General features: G+C 44.4%; 1 protein-coding gene across 1 annotated transcript in view; it reads right to left on the reverse strand.

The window, feature by feature from the left end:
• Window positions 1-22,282, reverse strand: part of TG (thyroglobulin) — a 197,196-nt gene that overhangs the window by 32,802 nt on the left and 142,112 nt on the right. The window contains exon 42 of the mRNA XM_018563072.1: window positions 3,766-3,930. Coding sequence (XP_018418574.1) covers window positions 3,766-3,930 — 165 coding nt within the window. The remainder of the gene's footprint in view (window positions 1-3,765; window positions 3,931-22,282) is intronic.

Raw genomic sequence — 22,282 nt, forward strand, 5'->3', positions numbered from 1 at the left:
TGAGCCAAAGCTCCAACAGCTCACACGCTGCCGTTCGCCTCTATTCACGTAGGAGCCGAACGGCAGTAAGTGAGTAGCCGAATGCTGCTGAGCATCGTGGTACCAAGCAGAATAGAAAATAGTGAAAAAAGTTGAAACAAAAGTTGAAAACATATTTTTTTAAATGTAAATAAATATTAAATTAAAAAAAAGTAATAAAGACTTTTAAAAAAAGAAAAAATATATAATAAAAAAACAATTGGGTGGAGCTAGCTGTCACTGAGTTTAATGACAGATCAGCGTCATTTAAGGACGCTGATCTGTCATCACAACTGGGCAGAACCAGCCGTGAGATTACGGCTGGCTCAGCCCAGCTGTCATTTGCAGGGCTTACAGCCGGCCCTTCAGCAGGCTGTTCGCCCCGCTTCGGGTGTCACTTCAGCTCAGTCGAGCCTGAGCATATGCCTTCGGCTCAACTGACACGCTCGGCCGCCTCCGGCTGCCCTACGAGCTATAGTGAATAGCCCATACAGCAGCCCTTCGTTTCGACTGAACTGGAGGGCATAGGCGGCCGAAGAGAGCCGAAGGATCAGCCGAATCTACTGCTGGATCCCCCGGCTCCTTTGTGAATAACCCCCTTTGTCTTTCATTTTATTTCAGATCTGCGGTTACTTATAGTTGCTGCACCCTCTATAGCTAATTAATTACAAGCTACAGCTTGTATGATGACAAAAAATGTGCAGCTGCCCTCTGCGCTCCCCCCGCTTCCACTCCTCCCCCCTCAACCGCCCCTGCTGGTTATCCCAGGCTCCACTGTCTCCCCTGTGGTCCCGGGACCTAGCACAACGGCTCCTTACACTAGGAAGGGAGGAGAGATCAGCATTCCCCCATGCTTGAAGGTGGAAGTAATGTGTGTTACATCACTTCTGCCTTTAGCTATCATTTCTCTGCCTGCTATAGCCAGAGAAGAGGCTGGTGAAGCAGATCTCTCTTTTATCAGCTTTTTTAGGGGTCCCCAAGACACATTAGGGGTCTTAGAGACCCCTGATGTCTCCATAAAGAGGACCTGTCATTGTATATTTGCTATCACATAGGGGGTTTTTTATTTTTAAAAAAAAATAGTTTAAAACCAGTAAAAAAAAAAATAAAGTCACATAAAAAAAAAAGTTTTTTACAAAAAAAATGTAAGTCTTCCACCCCCGCATGCACGCACATATGAACGTAAGTATGCGTCGGGTGCGCCTACGTGTGACTACGTTGTAATAAAGATTACACTACACATGTTACATATCACCACGAACATCGGAGTGTGAGCAATACATTTAGAGTCATTAATCACTGATAACACCAAACTGATGAGCGGTAAAAGCTTTTAAAGCATCGCTTTGGCCAATTTTAGATACAGTATAGTAGTTTTTTTGCGATTTCACGTGTGCATGCAATTTTTAGGCTTAAAGGAGAACTGGCGTCCTCCCGTTACCCTAAGCTCAGTATACCGCAAGCTACAGCTCGCGGTATACTGAGACGCCGGAGCGGATCCCGATATCGATGTTGAGATCCACCCAGCTGCGAATGGTATACAATTTAATTTGGTACAGCATTGCATGACGGAATAAATGACAGTCAACGTGCCGCAGCGCTGAATACTTAAAAATGGCCTGGACAGGAAGAGGGTTTACCACCCTGGTCATCAAGTGGTTAAACATTTTCCTGATGCTGATTCATTTTACACTTCTGTGTCCTCTCCGGTATCTTAATGCTTGTAGCAGAATCCCTGCCCGTACTTCTTTTCTCTAATGCATTTCAGCCAATTCTACCTTATTAATACTGTAGGTCCTGGTACTGGGTAGATTTTTACTGCTGTATTATCTGCAGTCTCGTAATTCTTAATGAGAGTTTGATAGAAACTGGCTAGCAGCAGGACGGTTTTCATTAGTGAGAACAAGGATAGCCGCAGCAAACCACTGGTCAGTTTTCATCTGTGGGTTCAAGTAGGGCTATTACTGTGCTTCTACTGTACGTAAGCCAAGTTAATTGTAAAAGAAAAAAGTTAATTCTAAAGCCAAATATGTGCTGCCAGCGTATGCTGTCGCTGAGACTGTCTGTGAAAATCATGCTGCTCCCTAATACCACATACAGCTTCAAGGCATACCCAGTGGCGTCACAAGGGGGGGCGGGGTGTGTGGCCCGCACCCGGGTGACACCATTGCAGGGGTGACACTAAAATGACTGACTATAATGAATTGAGGACTTTGCCCTCAAAGCCGCATGAAAAGTGTTATATGTCAAAAATGTATTAATGCAGACGTGTAAAAGTGCTGAAAAGTACACTTGAAACTTCCTACGTCCTCCTTGGGACAACTGGCCTGTGCTGCCCCCTCCCTACCCCAGTGCCTGGGCAAGCTTTAGTGGCTGGGAGTGGAGTGGATGAAGGAGACAGTTTATTCACTCTGCTACGGTACACCTAAACCTGATGACTAGAAGAGTAAGGAATAGTATTATCTGCCTTGTACAAAGTACACTCTGCCACCAACAAAAACACACAACAAAAAAATATTCGTATTAGTTTGGTAGGCAGGGTAGCAGTCTGGAACCTTTTATTGTTAGACATGTGCACCGGCAAAAAAATTGTTTCGTTTCAATTCGATTCAGATTTTGCGTTATTTCGTTTTTCGGGATTCGGGTCCGAAAGTCAATTTGTTTCGGGATTCAGACGAGGTTCTCCCCCAATTCATACCAGACCCTTTAGGTCTGGTAGGAATGTTAGGAGGGACCCCCCTCCCCCGCAGGTTAAAACAAAAAAAAAGTGTGTGGGGTTCTCCCCAAAATCCATGCCGGGCCCTCTGGGGCTGGAAGGAATTTTAAGGGGGAACCCCAGCACCAAAAAATTAGAAAATGGATGGGGACAAGGGCCTCTTCCCCACAACCCTGACCCAGTGGTTGTGGGGGGTCTGTGGGCAAGAGGGGTTCTTTGCATCGGGGTAGCCCTTTAATTAAGGAGGCGCCCAGATGCCGCCCCCCGCCCTTGTTAATGAGTAAGAAGTACTTGTACCCCTACTCATTCACTAAAGGGTTAAATTCAAAGGGTTACAAAAAAAAAACAGAGTAAATTTTTGACTATATCTTTAATTTAAAAAAAAAATGGCTCCATCGATGTAATCCAGCGTCAATCACGACGCCCGCCGACCCGCCGAAATAAAAAAAGTCCCGTGGCACGACGACTCTCCGAACCCGACGAAAACTCGCCGCAAAATGACATCTCCTGCCTGAAAATAATCAGATGGGCAGAGCGCGCCATGGCATCGCGCCTAGCTCCGCCCATTTGACATTCTCAGCTGTCAAATATCACATAGCATTCGGGAACTCCCCAATGCCATTCGGGTCTGTGAGCCGAGGTGTCATAATACTTTTCATAAGCAGCGAACAAACGAAACTAAAACGAAATTACAATTCGTACAGACTAACGCTAACGGATTTCGGAATCTGAAATTCGGATTCGTTTGCACTCATTATATCTGTAATCGGAATTCAGATACATCCGAATCGACGAAATTTTGTCCGAATCAAAATTTGAATCACACATGTCTATTTATTATATACATAGACGACAACATATTGGGTGTATGGTTATGTGCTAACCCAAGTGACCTGCTACCCTAAGCCCCAATCTACAGTGGCTACACAGAAACCCCATGGTTGATTCCTCACCCTACGGGGAAGCAACTACTCAGTTCTAATCAAAATAGCAAAATGTAAAACTTTCACCACTCCATCAAACTCCGTTACCTTGGTCTGGGCGGCGTTAAGGGCAATGGCGTCCACTTTGCCCAAGCAAGCTAGGAGTCCCCCATCATCTGTGGCAGAGCAGCCCACTTCCTCTGCCAGGAACTTCACTTGCTCCCGTGCTCTTGTCTCACTTACGGTCAACATTGGAGAAAAGGCCGAACCTCCCTGGAATTCACAAACAGATTTGCCTGAATTGATTCATTGAAATGAATACAAATGTAGCTGTGTTTCCAAGAGCACAACATAAGAATAACCATCTCTTTTACTACATGTTACCCTGCATTCCATTCATCTACCCCACTATGGCCAGATTCACACCCTTGCATTTCATTAACAAGCACGTCACCGTAATGTGTGGTACTCCAGGTAAGACACTTGAGAAAAGATTCACAAAAAAACTAAAACCTAAATTGGTTAAGAAAACTGTATATAGTTTTCTTAGATTTTGGGTTTACATATACTTCAATGGATAGAGGTTGGGGCAGGGCTGGGACAGAGAAGCTGAAGAAGCAGTTACAGCAGGCAGTCAGGGAGCTCCCTTGGACCACAAAAGGTTAGTTGACTACAAAGGAAGGCACCTCATACTTACTGTTAGTATCAGTTCACTTTAAAGTAGTATCAAACTCTCAATGTGTGCTTCAATAATAAATTCAGATCAAATAAATATACTGGACATTGCTCAGCAAAGTATTTTTGGTATCTTTTGTAAGTATCTTTAAATATTTGCCCCAGCGCCTTACAGTCATCATGTTTCCAAACAGCTCCAACTCTCTCAGCTCGGACTCCCCGAACTTCCTGTCCAGGATACGATCACAATGGGCAGAGCAGACTCCAGCAACTGTTCATCTACTAGTTGGAGGAGGGAGAAATTAGGAGATGGGAACTGGAGGGTGTCTTGCCTTGCTGTGTGTTTGTGGAGACACACACAGCTTACTAAGCACACACAAGGGTGGCTCCATAGATCCCTGCAAGGGAAAGCCACCCTAAAACAAGATATCAGGACCAGTGCTTAGGGAGCAAGCTGATTCTGCAGGAAATGAAAACGTATAAACATCAAGAAGCAGCGTCCATTGTAAGTGATTTTAATCAGCATTTTAAAAAGCTTTGACTTTAACATCATTTTAAACGCCCCAACCCAGTCCAGAATGAGTATATTCACACATACGCCTCCCTACAGCCTGCGGTGCAGATAGGTATCATGCTGGGAAACACTGTAGCACTCGAAATATCTTTGGAAAAATAAGAATACAAATATGAATATAAACTATTGCATCCCATTTTGCAAAAAGTTGCAGAAATGTGCGATTCTTAGAGATTTCTGTTACAATAAAAACGTTTGCAGACATTGTTCTTGCACAAGGTTTTGTCCTGTCCAAAATGAGTCACTTCCTCCAACTGCAGATTCAGATAGGGCGATTTAAGGAAGTAGTTCTTTTTTATTTTTGTCACCTCCAGAAGTTGGAATTGACATGTTGGTCTGGTATCTGAGCTGCAGTTGGTATTGCGGCTGGCAGAGTTTCAGTGTACAAGTTGAATTGAAAATGATGTTTGAGAGGAAATTCAGACCGATGCTGGAGATGCAGTACGGAAGAGGGAACGTACTTGCATATATGGTGGAGTTGCCCGAAAATACAGCCATTCTGGGAATCAGTATTCGAGGCATACCGCAATATGGAGGCCTCGAGTATTGAAAAAGACCCATTAATAGCGCTATTATCATTAATACCTGGTCCTTTAAAAAAGATAAAGGAGGATATATTAAGATTTGTACTGGCTGCAGCCAGAGTATGTATTTCACATAGCTGGAAATCTGCTGACCCACCTTCGATGGAGAGTTGGGGGAACATAATGGATGAGATACGATACATGGAAGAACTAAGCGCAAGGGACTCAGATAGGAAAGATATATATGATAAGATATGGGAGAGGTGGGAAATATATAGACGGTTAGAATAGCAAGGACATAGACAATTCCCATAGAGGTACATAAACAGTGGATTTAGGAACAAAGATAGATTTAAAGCATTTGACCTGTAAGAAAGTGTGATCGATAGAAGTATGGAGGATATTGAAAGGTTGGGGGGCAGGGACAACCTTAGGGAGATTAGAGAGATAAGATGGGGAAGGGTTATAACACAAAATATGTTACAATATTAAGGCAAAAAGAAATAATGCACTAGAGATAGGGGACACAATCATTGCATAGAAGCATAAGGGAGGAAAGGAAGGTAAAGTAAATAATGGTACACATAAGTAGTAGTTATAGTTTATAGACACTAAGTGGTTAATTTGTAAACACAAGTATAGAGTGAGGAACAATAGAAGGAAATAGAGGAGTTTTAGGAAAGATTAAGAGTAGCACAAATAAGATTTACACAAATTCGCACAGTATTGTTCCCCCTCCCACCCAAGGAAGAAAGGGTAGTATGAATGAATGCGAGGTGAATGAAATAAGTGATGGAGTAAGAGATTCTTTTTCACAATGTATTTATGTATTGATGGTAAGGCAGTAAAAGAATGGAATGGCTTTTAGTTAATAAATAAGTTATGTATATTATTTGTGTAATAAGATGCAATTCCATATTCTTTCTTTTATATATACATATGTAAATGTACTATTGTGAAACGAAAATAAAAACATATTAAACAAAAAAGAAAATGATGTTTGAGGTGTTTGTCAGGATTCCATACTGTATATACAATGCATGGGAACGTTGGACCGAACACGGGATCCCCCCATGACGTCTAAAGCACCACATCCACTGTTATGTTATTAAAGGAGAACTATGAGGTGAGTGATGTGCACTCATCCTCATTGTGAGAGCCGACCTGTGACAAAGAAGCTGTCACAGGTTTTCTCTATTGATCGGGAAGTGAGTAGAAACATGCACTGATCTGCTCACTTCCCGATCATCTCCCTGCAGTGAGCGGTGACTGTGAGTCATGGCTCCCAGCAGGGATTCCCCCCTCCCCTCTTCAATCCTCCAGCGCTGACTGGCGGAACGGACGGGAGAGGGGTCGGACACAGCTAGCTCTGCCTCTAGATAGGCAAAGCCAGCTGTCACTGACGCAGGTGGGTGGATCTCGACAGTAATGTCGGTATCCGTCCCGGCTGTGGCGCTCTCAGTATATAGCGAGCAATAGCCCGCTATATACTGAGCTTTGGGTCACGGGAGGGCGCTAGTATATGTCCTCCCGTGACCCTAAAGAGAATTATGGGGAAAAACACTTACCCCATAGTTCTCTTTTAAATGTACTTTAAGAAAAGCACGCCATATAAATTTTTGTTGTTTTTATATTTTAAGAAACTTACAAATGACAAGCTGTGAATTTTACCAGTGTGTCATTGTATTTATTAACACGCTTATTAATAAGTATTATTTATTCCCTTCCATGGTTCCTCTTTTACCACCACATCAACATGCTCATTTTTTTAATATATAATGTATATATATCTATAGATATATAGAGATATCTATATATATAGATATCTCTATATATATATATAAACCTTTTTTTTCTTGCATGCCTTATTTTAGAAGACCCATCACTTGGTCTCTGTGCAATGCAGTAAGATAATGGCAGGTGGAAGCCGCCAGCAAGGTGCTGTACATAGCTCCCTGAAAACATCACAGCCCCTTGCCTCAGTACCTCTCTCAAGAGCCCTCGGCCCTTATGCAAGCAGTAGGATGGATCTTGGGAGGGGTTATACAAACATCAAAATGCCTTGATGGCTGGTTGTCAGTCTGGAGGAGTGGACATGCCTAGGCAGATTGCAACTGCTTGCAGACCACCCTAGGAAACATCCACATGTGATGCCGAGCCTCTATAAATGAAAGAACTGAAATCCAAAAAATGAAAGGGTTGTGGCCGTAACAATCGAGCTGGGGAGGAGAAATAAAAAATAACTACTTCCTTAAATCGACCTATCTGAATCTGCAGTTGGAGGAAGTGACTCATTTTGGACAGGACAAAACCTTGGTGCAAGACAGGGGTGGGCAAACTGCGACCCTCCAGCCTGTTGTGGAAATACAAATCCCATGAGGCATTGCAAAATTCTCACAGACATGACTCCCAAAGACAGATGCATGATGGAATTTGTAGTTTCACCACAGCGGGAGGGCCAGAGTTTGCCCATCCCTGGGCCAGATGGTGCTGGACATCCTCCTGCCAGGAAGTGAGGCGGGCTCAATCTGACTTGCTGCAGCTTGTAATGAACATTATGAGAAGCTCACAGTGTGCAGTGAATTCAGAGGAAGCCATTTCAGTCCAGGAAAGGAACCGGTACCACTGTGCAAGACTGAAGGGAAGGCCGGAGTTTAGCAATAAAAAGTGCTCTTCGGGTATAAGATTCCTGACAATAAATGGTAAATCTTGTTAGGTTAAATAAGTCAATTATTGGATTATCTTTGTTGATCTAAATACAAGAATACTGTGTACATTTCCAGCTATTAATTGTATTTGCTACTCGGAGACTGCCCTCGGTCTTAGCAGTGTCTCAGTCCCTTCATCGAGTCCGACTCTTTTCCTCTGCAGTGACCTGCCATCGTTCCTTCTTTGCGGCCCTCATGGTGGCCCTGCTAAAAAGGTTCCAACTACACTAAGTCCCATAGACTTGTATGCTCATTTCGGCAAAGCATAAACCTTTATCTTTGGAGATGAGAAGAGGAAGGAGCAGCTAGACACAGCCAGATGAGGTATCCAAACCTGTCCAATTGTCTGGTCAATCTAAGGTCCAACAGTGAGGGTGCCTGCAGGGCCATCCCTATAATGATGTAGCCGGAGGCTATTGCCTCAGACAGCATCTCGTGGTGGGGCGGCAGGCAGAGTGGCATGGCCGCTCTGCTGCACAATATTGCACAATGTGCCTGCTTCCCCCTTTTTCGGCCAGAATGTCTCAGGTTGCTAAGCGCCGGGCAGGGAGATGTGTAAGGGTCATATACACATCACACGTACACACATGTGTATACAGTATAAGGGTCATATACACATAAGGGCCATAAACATCTCCCCTCCCAGCCCTTAGGAACCTGGGATGCTCTGAGCGGCGTCCTGCCAGCTCCTGGCAACCAGTAATGTCAGGGGGTAGGACGCCAGCCAGAGCTGAGCCAGATGTTGCAGAGGCCAAACCCTGCACCCCTACCTCATCCGCAGGTAGCAGGCAGTGTGCACCACCAGCACACTCCCTACCCTAGGGATGCCCCTGGGTGTCTGGTGAAGCCCAAAGATATAAGATTTTCTTTGATCTGACAACTGACAGTTATGGGAACTTGAAGGCAGTTCCAAGAGTTTTATTTTGAATTCTTATGAACTTATGAAGGCAGATCCAGTTTAACATCTAAAACATGCATATAAAACATAAACAACCTGTTTTACCTGCCAAATATATAATAAGCTACAGTGTAATACATGCATAATACCTAATACAGTATATATAATATATTGCACATTCCTGTGATCCACCCACACCAGGGGGTCTATTTATCAACAATTCCCAGAACCACTGGCTCTGCAAATTTCTGTGAATGTTCGTTCGTTCTGTGCAAGGGGATGCACAAAACAAACTTACTCCTTATAGTTTCTTTATAAACTGAATTGTATTTTCCAATGTCATCTTGTAATACTGCAATGTATCCACTAGATCAGGGGTGCCCATTAGGCCGATCGCAATCTACCAGTGGTAGATCGCGATGTCCTGTCCTCCCGCCGTGGGGCTTCTCCTCTGGATCGCCGCTGCTCTCCCCCATCTGTATGCAGCGCGGATCCGAGGAGAAGTGAAGGAAGGAAGCGCTGCAGCCGGGAGCGGGGGGGGGGGGGAGGCGCTATTGCAGCAGCATGGCCAAACAGTGAGGAGAGAGAGAGCTGTTTGGCCTGGATCTGACAGCTGGCGCCTCTCTTTCTCCCCCCCTGCACGGGCTGCTGTGACAGCCGCTTTCTCCTCCATCCCCCGGGGCTGAAGTGCTTCCTTCACTTCTCCTTGGATCCCCCGTTGCCTCTGCCCGGGAGAGCAGCGGGGATCCAGAGTAGAAGTTGCAGGCTGAGACCCCCTGTGTGCATGGCCGAGCGGCAGAGGATCGGTACATATCAGTGATATGTACCAATCCTCTGTGCAGGACAAACACTGGAGCGATCAGCTGATCACTCCAGTGTTTGTAAATAACTGGAGACACATAGTACTATGTGTCCCCAGTTATGAATGAACAGGAAGTGCTTTACATCACTTCCTGTTCATTCATGAGTTTCTCAATGGGGAGTAGCTAGGGTTGCCACCTGTCCAGGATTCACCCGGACAGTCCAGGTTTTGAATGCTGTGTTTGGGTTTCATGACAGCAGAAATCCGGACACAAGATGTCAGGCAGACAGGGGCAACCAGAATTAAGATAGTGGCTACTGGCCTCCCACTGAAAGTAGTCGTAACTGTGATACTTGCATATGAATGGGTGGCACAATTTACATATGAACAAGCCACGACTCATTCTCCCAAAAAAATGTCAGCTCGTCACTAGAGTGTTCGGGTTTTGCTTAAAAAAATGGTGGCAACCCTAGGAGTAGCACTCTGTACAGAGTCTCCTCCCCATTCAGAAACTGGATGATAGTAAATAGTTTCTGAATGGATGGGAAGCCTCTGTGCTTTAAATAAAAAATAAGAAATACAAAATAAATAAAAAATAGTAAAATAAAAAAAAATCCGGGAGGCAGGGAGCTGGGTGATGTCACACGCCTGTTGGGGGGGCACGTTTTTTTCTTGCCTCGGACGCAAAAGGAGCTAGCTACGGCTAGGCTCCCGCGGTGCTCGTGTGGCTGCCGGCTCAATGCGTAGGACGCCGGCGTCTCTAGAACGCACTAGAATGCAAGCCGGCCGACTCCCTGCGTTCAGGGACGGGAGGGGCGTGGGGTTGTATTGTCAATGGCACCGCAGCCATGCCCCCCGCCAACAGTTCGATCACCCGCACCCGGAACGCAAGCACATTAGTGCCTGCATTCCGGTCCAGTGCAATCTGCCCGCCCCTGAATGCAGGTGTTTTTTCGTTGGTAGATCTCATTGAGCTTGTCATTTGAAAAGTAGATCTCCAGATGAAAAATTGTGGGCGCCCCTGGACTAGATGAAGCAGAGGAGAAAGGTTAAAGGAGAACTATGGGGTTAAGGCTTTTCCCCATAGTTCTCCTTAGGGTAACGGGAGGACACAAACTAGCGTCCTCCCGTCACCCTAGGCTCAGTATACCGCGAGCTGCAGCTCGCGGCATACTGAGACGCCGCAGTATACCGCGAGCTACTGCTCGCGGTATACTCAGTATACTGTGCCGGGATCCGCCCAGCTGCATGACTGACAGCTGGCTCTGCCTATGTAGAGGCAGAGCCAGCTGTACCTGCCCACTCCCCCGTCCATTCTGCCAGTCAGCGCTGGCGGATCGGAGCGGGGAGGGGGGAATGCAGCCCCTCCCCTGTCACGGCAGTGAGCCGTGACAGGATCGAGAGGTGAGCGAACGCCGGTATGTGTTCGCTCACCTCCCGATCTACTGAGCCTACCTGTGACAGTCTCATTGTCACAGGTCGGCTAGAACTATGAGGTGAGTGAAAAGCACTCACCTCATAGTTCTCCTTTAAGAACCACTGCTTTAAGTAGTGGTGGTACAAATAAAAAAGAGACACAGTTGTTTTCATGCATTATTTCAGAAGCTTGATGGAATTTGGTTCATTGTATCAACTTTTTTTTTTCTTTGTCAAAACAAAAAACTTGACCAATCGCCAGTGATGTCGCAAACAACATTGCAATATTACTGTATACGTTTCCATTACTTCTGCTGCATGTCTCAAGAGAAGAGATGTTTGCAGCAATCTGATTGTATCACATGAATCATATTCATCTAATAATATTGCATATGTAGCAGAGAGATTGTTTGTCACGTCTCACATTTTTTAAACTGTGTAAATCAACTTTATGAAATCTGTGACAATGTGTCGAGGGCTTTACTGTATACGTTACTATTCCAAGATTATTATTGTGAAATCTTCACATTTATATCTAGAAATAGAATCAAAATGCAATAGAAAGTCTATGACACCGGTAAATAGTGTAGCTGAGTTTTTAAAGTTGACCTGAACTCAACAAGTGAAACTTTACTATCTCATAAGGAGTATCCAATGTGTTCATTGTGCCTAATCTGTACCCTGAAAAATCGACATTTTGTTTTTAATTCCTTCTGGGGGAAAAAAAAGCAGTTTACTTCCTGTCCCTATGCACTTCTCATAGCTGTACATCTGCAGTGTGAGATCTAAGGCACTGCTGCCTCAGACTGCTAGTTTCAGGTAACTTGTAGTGAGATTTGGCGATATCACAACTGTGCTGCTCACTGTTCTCCTTGCTGGAAAGATAGTCCTGGAGCAAAAGAAAAGAAAAAATAGGCGCAAGGACTACATGACAGGGTGGACAGGGAACTAGGGGTGGTGGCATAGTAGCATGGGAGTTTGGGTGTGAAATTGTTATGGGACTATGTTCTACCTTGTCAAGAAAGCTGTACACGAGGACCTGCAGTGCAAGGATCTCCCTGCATCTGCTTCATGTATTCATTCTTAGGATCTGTGATTACCACACCCCTTCTTCTGGTCTTTGAATATCCCCCCACCACTCCTCAGCTCTGACAAAATGGCTACCTTTTGTACTGACTTTCCTCCTGAAAAAAGCAGTGCACTTCCTGTCCCTCTGCATTTTTCATAGCTGTACATCTGCAGTGTGAGATCTAAGGCACTGCTGCCTCAGACTGCTAGCCTCATGTCACGATTGTGCTGCTCACTGTTCTCCTTGCTGGAGAGGGGGCTGTACCTGAGTACAGTTCAAGGATCTCCCTACTTTGCTTTATTCATTCTCAGTCTCTGTTCTTCATTCCTCCTGTGCACTTCCTGTCCCTCTGCACTTCTCATAGCTGTACATATGCAGTGTGAGATCTAAGACACTGCTGCCTCTGACTGCTAGCCTCAGGAGATTTGAAGTGAGATTTGGTGATGTCACAATTGTGCTGCTCACTGTTTTTCCTTGTTGGAGAGGAAACTGTGCTCGAGGACCTGCAGTGCAAGGATCTCCCTGATTTGCTTTATTAATTCTTAGGCTCTGTGCTTCCTACACCTCTTCTGCTTGTTTTTTGAATATCCCCCCCACCAGTCATCAGCTCTGAGATGAGGAAGCATAGCTCTGCTGCTTTACTAAGATGGCCATCTTCTCAAAAGGCAGTGTAGAGCATGGCATTGAAGGTTAGTATTGGGGGGACAATTTACTCCAGGGAGCCTACAGGCAATACTGGTGACCAATCCTTTGTCCTCTGACATGAGGAAGCAAAGCTCTGCTGGTCTACTAAGATGGCCACCTCCTCACAAAGGCAGTGTAGAGCATGGCATGGTAGGTCAGTATTGGGGAGGAATATTTACTCCAGGGAGCCTACAGGCATCACTTTGTCCTCATACATGAGGAAGCAAAGCTCCGCTGCTCTGTTAAGATGGCCACCACCGTCCTCCATGGTATGGTAGGTCAGTATTGAGGAGACAGTTAGCTCCCGGGAGCCTACAGGCAATACTTGTGACCAGTTTTTTGTCTTCTGCTTGCCTTTTTTGAACACAGCTCAGGTCCTCATTTGGTTTAGATGTAGGGGGGTATGTATGAAATGTAAGTGCAGGATCAACAAAGGTAACAAATGGGTAACTATATGTTAAATACAACCTGATTATCCAGAAGGGAAAGGTGGGGACTAAGATACAGTTCTTCCAGACTTTGTCAAATGTAGCTGGCCAACCTATGTCATTAGACCATTGTTTTCCATTTTACCCAGGGTAGGAGAGGAGATGAAAACCTGATGGGTAGCTACCATTTTTCTATCTGTACACAGAATTCAGTAGGTGAAGTGCATTATTTCCAGAATCCCTCGTTTTTGGGTCAAGGGGTAAAGGACAACGCAGGTGGTCATGTCTACATTTTTTTGTGGCCAGAAGCTTTGTATGATTGACAATTCCAGATGAGGTGGCAAAAAGAGAAGTCCAGTGCTCCATGTTTGGGGCACGTTGGAGTCCCTGAGGATCAAAATTTTGCAAGTTCATGAGGTCTTACAAAATATGTAAATCCTACCAATGAACTTCTCTTATTTTCTCCTTTTCCTTTTGGTCTGATACATATAGCACTGAAAGCATTTTGTTTTATCTGTTCAATGAGTGCAAATACATACACAGCTGCTACATAATACCTCCTCACTATGTTATCAAGGAGTCGAGGAGGTCTTCTGTTGTCCTAACACTCTTCTTGTCCTACGGTGACAATGCTGCTCCTGTAATGAGAAAAGTAATGCAGCCACCACTTCTAAGGGCTGATCAACTGTAATGTATCCCATTGTCATTCTGTGGTGGAGGTTTACAAACTGTCGGGTTTAAATTCCTCTTTTTGCCCTGGTAACCAATGTCACTGGACCTAGATATGAAGGAAAATCCAAAATTTTGAGTTGTCACCAAAACATGAATAGAAGGGAAATCTTCCAATGGGGACACTTGTTCTGGTGACAACTGTCTGAGGGGAGAATTCCCTTGCTTTGGAGAGACTTTCTTTAATTTCCTGTTGTGTGCAACAGGTGTATTGTGTTGACATTCTTTTTAATAGCACCCCAATGGCACATGTCACAATGCCATTGACTGTGCTGCAGCACACGGTACCATAATACTGTGCATTGTGGTCCGGTTGTAAAAAGGAGTGCATGCAATGCACCTGCTGCATTCTAATGCACAGTAGGTGTGTTGTACGGTACTGTGCGTTAGTCGCTGCTGGGCAGGAAACTACACATGCCAAACCACAACACCCCCCTGCACCCAGGACATACTGTTTTAAGGCCTTTTTTTTTTTAAGTCCACGGGAGGGAGCTGCAGGAGGGGCGCTGGAGGAGGACCTCTGACATTGGTTGCTAGGACACCAGAGGTCCTAGCAACCAATGACTGTAGAGGAGGACCTCTGATGTCATTGGTTGCTAGGACACCAGAGGTCCTGGCAATCAATGACTGTAGAGGAGAACCTTGATGTCATTGCGTGCTAGGACTGCAGCGGTATTAACAACCAATATGTAGAAGAGGACCTCTGACATCATTGGTTGCTAGGACGTCAGCGGTCCTAGAAAACAAGCACCGGAGAGAAATGTGGTCTAAACGCAGACTGATCACCAACCTGCACTGGGCTATCCCTTGCAGTGGATGAATCAGCCTTGGAGCACAGTGCATCCACTGTCAGCTGGCCATAACCGAGCGCAGGTCAGCAGGCCAGACAGCCGCACACCAATGGCAAGAATGTAAAGCAAATATGTTGTGCTCGGTCTATGTGAACCAACTGCACACTAAAGTGTTAATAAACGAATCTGTGTAAAAATTACAACAATCCGTGTAAAAAAATTGATTCAAGTGGATTATTTACATATGACTAGAAGGTTCAACACACAAACATAATAAGAATAATAAAAATCAACACTGGAACCTTCAGAATTAGTGCCAGTGATCAACCTCATTGGTTCAGCATGTATATTTTAAACACGTGAACCTCTGGCCAGCGGTGTAGTAAAACAACACAGAAAACTAAAATTTAAATCGTGATATTAATTCAAGCTGTGAACAAACTTTGAAAAGGAAGGAGGGGCTCTGGGGTGGCCCTCCAATACTCAAAAAACAAAAAAACAAAAAAAAAACGGCCAAATAAATCAAAACTCTAAAATAATAACAGCAAAGAAACTGACATTTCAAGGGGCATGTATCATTACATGCATAACCAACGAACAGCACTTTAAGAAAGGGCAACTTCCTTCTCTCAGTGACACTTGATCAATCTGTCCGGCAGTCCTCCAAACATTCAATGACAATTCCCCAAGAGGGGCTCCTTGTTAAAGAGGTCTTTTAAAGTTCTGGTTTTCCAACCCCTTCTAATGTCTCCTTGTCAAGTACCGGCGTGGGTCTCTCCTTCTCCTTCGGTCACCTGATCCCTCGCCGCCCGGAATGGCGGCGTTCACCTAATAGTGTCCCCCAGGGAAAAATTTGAAGGAGACAAAGAGGAGGCTATCTAAGTGCAGTAACACAAATATTTATTTCATAAAAGAACTCAAATGCACTTACGGAAACAACGAAAAAAATCGAGCTTTTGAGCGTTAGCAGCACTCAGCTGAGAGAGATGAAGGCAATGGCAAGAATGGTTTGCGGGCCGTAAAATGCCCAGGTCTGCCCCAAGGGGTTTTAACCCTTCCTGACTTTTTTAAACGAAATAAAACATTTTTGACTATACAAACATTTGAAATGCGCTCGGCTCAGCAAACTATTTTAAAAAAACACTTTTTCCCCATGGTATCCCTTTTTTTGCTGACACCAGCCGCTGTTAGTGCCTATAAACAGAAAATAATGGTTTCTAATTTTTCATTATTCTAATGAATAATGAAAAATTAGACGAGATAAAACATCACAATTTGCAATGGTTTCTCTTGGAAGAGGTGATGATGAGTGCAGAGACACGTATGCAGAATGTGGGGGAAGTCAGTTATCATGTTTAGAAACAAAGAAAACCGTGATGAGATGAGACAAGATTTGATGTTGTTCCCTTCCAGAAATTGAAGTCAAAGGCTGACTAGTGCTGATCAAGGGGCGGCCAGTTCTGGGTCAAAAATATCATCATGTCTCATAAACTCTGACTGTATGCACACCTCCAAAAATCTTAAAGGGAACCTGTCATGACGGATGAGAAATCTAGATGCTGTTTTCTTGTTCGTCAGTCTTGTCTCCCTTTTTTTTCTATTTTTTATTGAGCTGCCGCCCTAGAAAAAGTCATCTGCTCCGACTCCGCTGGATAGTTACATACTTGTACCCGGATGTTGAAAGTCAAGTATGAGAAGTTGGCAGAGTCAGTGCATCTATCAAGACAGGTTCACTTTAAAGGTAACTCAGAGATGATCTATTAAAGGATCAGTCCACTTACATTTCACTTGCGATCTAGTTGAATCACAAATGGACCTTTTATAACCGTTCAGCATAAACTCTATGACATGGTGTTTGTCAGAGTTCCCGGCTATTACTTTCCCTGCCATGGAGTCTCTCTGGAAAGTGATCAATCAGACTGTTAGCACTCTACAGCCATGACTCATTTAGGCTGATGGGAAACACCAGTGCAAGGTCGGGGGAATCCTGTTCATCCACACACAAAGCAATTCTCAGAAGTCCTCTTATGGATAATTGCATTGGTCAGCTTGGCTCGATAAATGTATCCATATTTGATCTCCGGCAGGCCTCTGGGGATGCCAAAAATCACTATAGTAGCCAAAGCTTTAAAGAGTGATAGCCGTGATCTTTCAGGTGCGGCTCCAGTGGCTTCCCCTGAGCATAGGGAGTCACTTGCTTGGTACTGATGCCATTCAGAGAACGCTTTTTATCTTTTTTTAATGAGTACAAGGCGTTTTATAATTGGGGGGAGGTTGGAGAGGAGGAGCAGATGACATCACAAGCTCCACCTCATCCAATCAAAAAATGTCTTGTATTCATTGAATAAAATACGTTCTCTGAATGGTGGCAACGGCGAGTGAGCGACTCTCCAAACTCTTTACATATTTTAAAAACAATTACTATTTTATCAGTGCCCCATCCTGTATCCTCTAGTGTCCTGTGCACTGCATCCGCGCACTTCCTGTCAGGGAGCGTGCACATCCAACCTAATCAGGGCCGTCCCTTTAATAAGGTAGCCAGACTCTGTTGCCTCAGGTGGCATGTCTTAAGGTCTTAGGGTCATCTGTGTGGTGACCGTGTGGGGGAGTTGGCAAGCAGACCGGCATGTTTGTTGTATAGTGGTCTCTGTGCTGCACAATGCTGCCCCCTTTCCAGCCAGAACATCCCAGGTTGCCAAGTGCTGGGTGGGAAGATGTGTTAGGGTCACACACATCTCCCCACGCCAGCTCTTAGCAACTTGGGATGCTCTGGTCGGCAGCCCGCCCAGCTTCTGGCAACCAGTGACGTCATTGGTTGCCAAGAGCTGGGCGGGGCGCTCGCCAGCCGCCCCAGGTCTGCAGAGGATAGCGTCACTGGCATGCACCACTAACATCCTCCTTCCGCCGAGGGCAGCATCACTATCATGCACCACCACCCCCAGGTGGCAAAAGGTCTAGGGACACCACTGAACCTGATTACTGGCTACATTATCAGATTCATCGGGATTACATATCACATCATGCCTAGAGCAACGGCTGTCAATAAGACTCTTTAGGAGGAAGAAGAAAGGCGAGTTCTTGGGGTTTCCCATCCTTTCAGGCTGCCTGTATGTATCAAAGCAGGCAGTATAGCACGCCATACTGTAGTCTGATGCCAGAAATTCACATAGCAGGGTGGCACCATTGGGGCACCGTAGGAGCCTGCAAGGGAAAGGAACCACCCACCCCATAAACTGTGGCCCCTGTTTAATGGGACCATATTATTCAGCAGGAAAGAAGAACTTTTAAAAATGTAAAAACAGCAAAGACCATAAGTATTACCTTCTGCATTGCAAGACACTTTCAATTCCCCCAGCCACACTTTGCAGTAGACATGTGCGATTCGCTTCGTTACGAATCGAAATTCGTACGAATTTTCCTGAAGTTCGTAAATTCGGAAGCATCCAAAATCCGAATTGCAGTTTCCGAATTATATCTGAAATACGAAATTCCGTTAACGAATTTCGGATCCGAATTTCTTTGAAACAGGAACTAATATTACCCCTGTAAATGAGGTTGAACAACATGACAAGATTTTTTTTTTAATCCGAAATACGGATCCGCTGCTGCTGAGAGTTGCATTACAATACACAGGCAGGAAATACGAAATTCCGTTGACGTATTTTCGTTCCATTACGAACATTCGTTATATTGAAGTTAAAAAGCAAAGTACATTTATATTGGAGTTGATGGTAGTTTTTTCGAAATACGAAATTCGGATCCGGAATCCGTTAACGGAATTGGTATTTCGGATAAAAAAACAACTACCACATCGACTCCAATATTAACAAAGGTATTTTTGCTTTTTAACTTCATCATAACGAATGTTCGTAAAGTTACGAAAATGTGCCGAAACTAACGAAAATTGAGTTTCGGATACGAATTACGAAATAACGGATATTCCGAAACGGAACGGAACAAATTGTTTGACGGCGCACAAGTCTACTATGCAGTGGACAGGCTGTTATATTCTGACAGTGGTGAATGGGAGGGATAATTCCTTCCACTCCCTGTCTGCTCACTTTAGAGGGCTCCAAAGAAAGTTTCAATTAGAGAGAAGGGGCCTGAAAGCGGATAGCTGCTGCTGTCCGACTCTCTCTGTAGAAAGCACATAATTCATATTCATATTCAATATATCTTTGTAAACCATCAGTTTAGGAACATATAGGCCTCAAACAGTTGAGCTTCCTTTCAAACCATTGGGAACTGTGTTGCCCCAAGTATTAGAGGGCCACAGGAAAGGCCCCCAAACTAGACTACGTACAATGATATAATCAGATCCAGCTCTACCAACACACACATGCTCTATTAAGGTGTCATAAGAGAACACAAGGGTTGCCACTGCTGACCCCCTTCTAAAAAATGCTAGTCACATAGCTGTTATTCTGTCCCTTTGTCCTCAATGCTTTTCCACTCCACAAATCTCGGGGTCACACTGCATATTCGCTCCTAGACATCCTCCTAGGCAGGACCCCCAGAACCCAGCCGAGCGCCATATGCAAATTCCAACTTGCAGCCAAGTCGCAGCTCACCCCTTCCAGTACCCCACAATGCAATGCCAATCAGAATGCAGAAACCAACAGAGCTGTACGTGCATTGCAATACAAAATGCCAGAGATCGACCTTGCCGGAATTTGCATATGGCGCTCGCCGCTGGGCCGCGTACGTAAAAAAACAAGTTCTCGTTGCGTCTGCAGGTTTATTTAATTTTTGGTTATCATCATTAGCTACTTTCATTGGAAACTTTGCCCCGCTGGCACGCCAGGGTGCAGATCTCGATGACCAGGTTGAAGCAAACTTTTCGAAGGTTTTGCTGAAGAAGAGTTTTGCAGAACAGAACTATCGAGCATCTCATTAAACAGGAACTCGACTTCTCCGTAAGCGCGAGAAACTTTCTTTGTACAGGCAGAGGAAGTTTGTGGCCTGTTTTGCAACTGACGTTCTGCCTGAGTGTGCGACTTTCATAATAGACGAAGTGAAGGTGGGCCCCTCTGCTAGTCGACGAGCTGAAGGTTGACACATCAACATACCATGGAATCTTCTCAGGTCAGTCAGATCTTTATTGAACACAGGGACTGATCACTGAACTATTGAGGATGAAGTCAATGATGCATATATATATATATATTTTCTTCTTTACAATGTTGCAATTATTCTCCGTAAAGAAATACTTATTTCCGAAAAGAAAACAAAAACTGGCGTGCAAAGTACAGTAACCCATAGCAACTAGCAAAAGTCTAACGTACCCCATTCTGATCTATCAGAGATCATTTCTGCCCTGCTCTTCACCTTATTGCACATTATTGTAAAGCGCTGGGGCAGCTGTTGGCACTATATATATTCTGTATAGCAATAATAATGTGTATCGGTCATTTAAAGGGTAACTCTGCATTTACACACTCTTTTTTTGGCTCATATTCTAGATCAGAGCAGAAAAATTACTTTGTGAATAAGATTCGGTGGCTATTTTGTTATGTTTGGCTCTGGCAGGGTCAGGAGATTTCCAGTCAATGATGCAATTTATCAAAACTGGATCAGACAAAATCCGGAGCAGTTGCCCATAGTAACCAATCAGCTTCTACAGTTTGTTCAGTTAAGCTTTGAAAATGAAAGATAGCAGCTGGCTGGTTACTATGGGCAACACTTCCAGATTCTGTCTGCTTCAGTTTTGATAAATTCCCCCCAATGTGTCATAATAATCCATCGATAAGAATAGGGAACTGTGGACATCATGGCATCGAGCAAAATGTAATAATTTCCAGTAGAAATAATAGATACTCCCAAAGCCTGTGCAGACTTAAAGTTAGACATTGAGGTTGATTTCTTTAATCAATGTGCACTGTTCCCTTCTTACAGTAACTGTTCTGTTTCCTAATTAGTAAGATGAAAATGTGTTCAGTTTGGGGGCTACAATGTGGGCACTTTAATGCATAGAAGCAGGGCTGCAGTATTTTTTTTTTTAAATGCACCAAACCTCGATGCAATGCTCTGAGCGATCCCATCTCTGCATTGTGGTGTGTTGTGGTGCACTGTATATTGTGTTGGAATGCAACTGAGAATGAATTGCAATGTACATATATAGTGTGTTACCATGCAGAGTGCTTACCCAGAGCAGTGCATACCCAGACATGTGGAATAAGTTGATTTTTTATTTTTCCTGCACATGCAGTGATAACACAGATTTACATTATTAACTAAAGTCTTTATTACAAGAGGGGGCGGGGACAAGACCAGTCACTCGTCACAAGGAGAGAGAGTAGCAGTGACCGGTCTTTATTACAGGAGGGGGCAGAGACAAGACCAATCACCCTCAACAAGGAGAGAGAATAGCAGTGACCGGTCTTTATTACAGGAAGGGCGGAGACGAGACCAATCACCCTGCACAAAGAGAGAGAGAGCAGCAGTGACCGGTCTTTATTACGGGGGGGGGAGACAAGCCCAGTCACCTGGAACAAGGAGAGAGAGTAGCAGTGAGCGGTCTTTATTACAGGAGGGGGCAGAGACAAGACCAGTCACAAGGAGAGAGAGTAGCAGTGACCAGTCTTTATTACAGGAAGGGGGCGGAGACAAGACCAGTCAACCTGCACAAGGAGAGAGAGCAGCAGTGACTAGTCCTTATTACAGGAAGCTCCAAGTCTCACACTGGATTACTGCCCAGATCTGGAATAAATACACAAAGTTCACCAAGAGCCAACGAAGAATACACATGGCTCTTGTGTTTAGATAATACCCGGAGTTCAGCTTTAAGCAAATGGTACTATGTGAATCTGTTACAAAGTTTTAAGCTACAGTTTTAAGAAACTGACCCCTGATACTGTTTGCAGAGTTTCATATTGCATCGCCCTGTTGTCACAAAGGTGTGGTTACACTTTAAGGCATATTGTATCATCTGGGTAAAAAATGAGAAAGCAATTAAAGAGGAACAGCACCCAAAAACAAGAGAACAACTGGGAACTGTCTTCAACTTTCCAAACTTAAATCTTAGTACTATTTATCCCAAAGATCTCGCTGACTACGATCGTTCTAAAGACAACTCAGCATCAAACAAGCACAGTCTATCATAAAATCTCTCTTTGTATGGTCACCTCTGCAAACCCTGTCTATGTTGTACAGTATATAGAGCAATGACAGCCAGGCAGCTGACTGCTGAGGGAGTGCCATGTGGAACCGCACTTCGCTCAGCGGTCTCTGCATATTAAAAATAAAAGTTTTACAGTGCGTGAGATGACGACATGTTTTGCATGAAGTATTTTCACATTTACATGTTATTGCCGGTTTGCATGCAACG

The sequence above is a fragment of the Nanorana parkeri genome, unplaced genomic scaffold (assembly GCF_000935625.1).
Source record: "Nanorana parkeri isolate BGI_ZX_2015 unplaced genomic scaffold, ASM93562v1 scaffold629, whole genome shotgun sequence".
NCBI lineage: Eukaryota > Metazoa > Chordata > Amphibia > Anura > Dicroglossidae > Nanorana > Nanorana parkeri.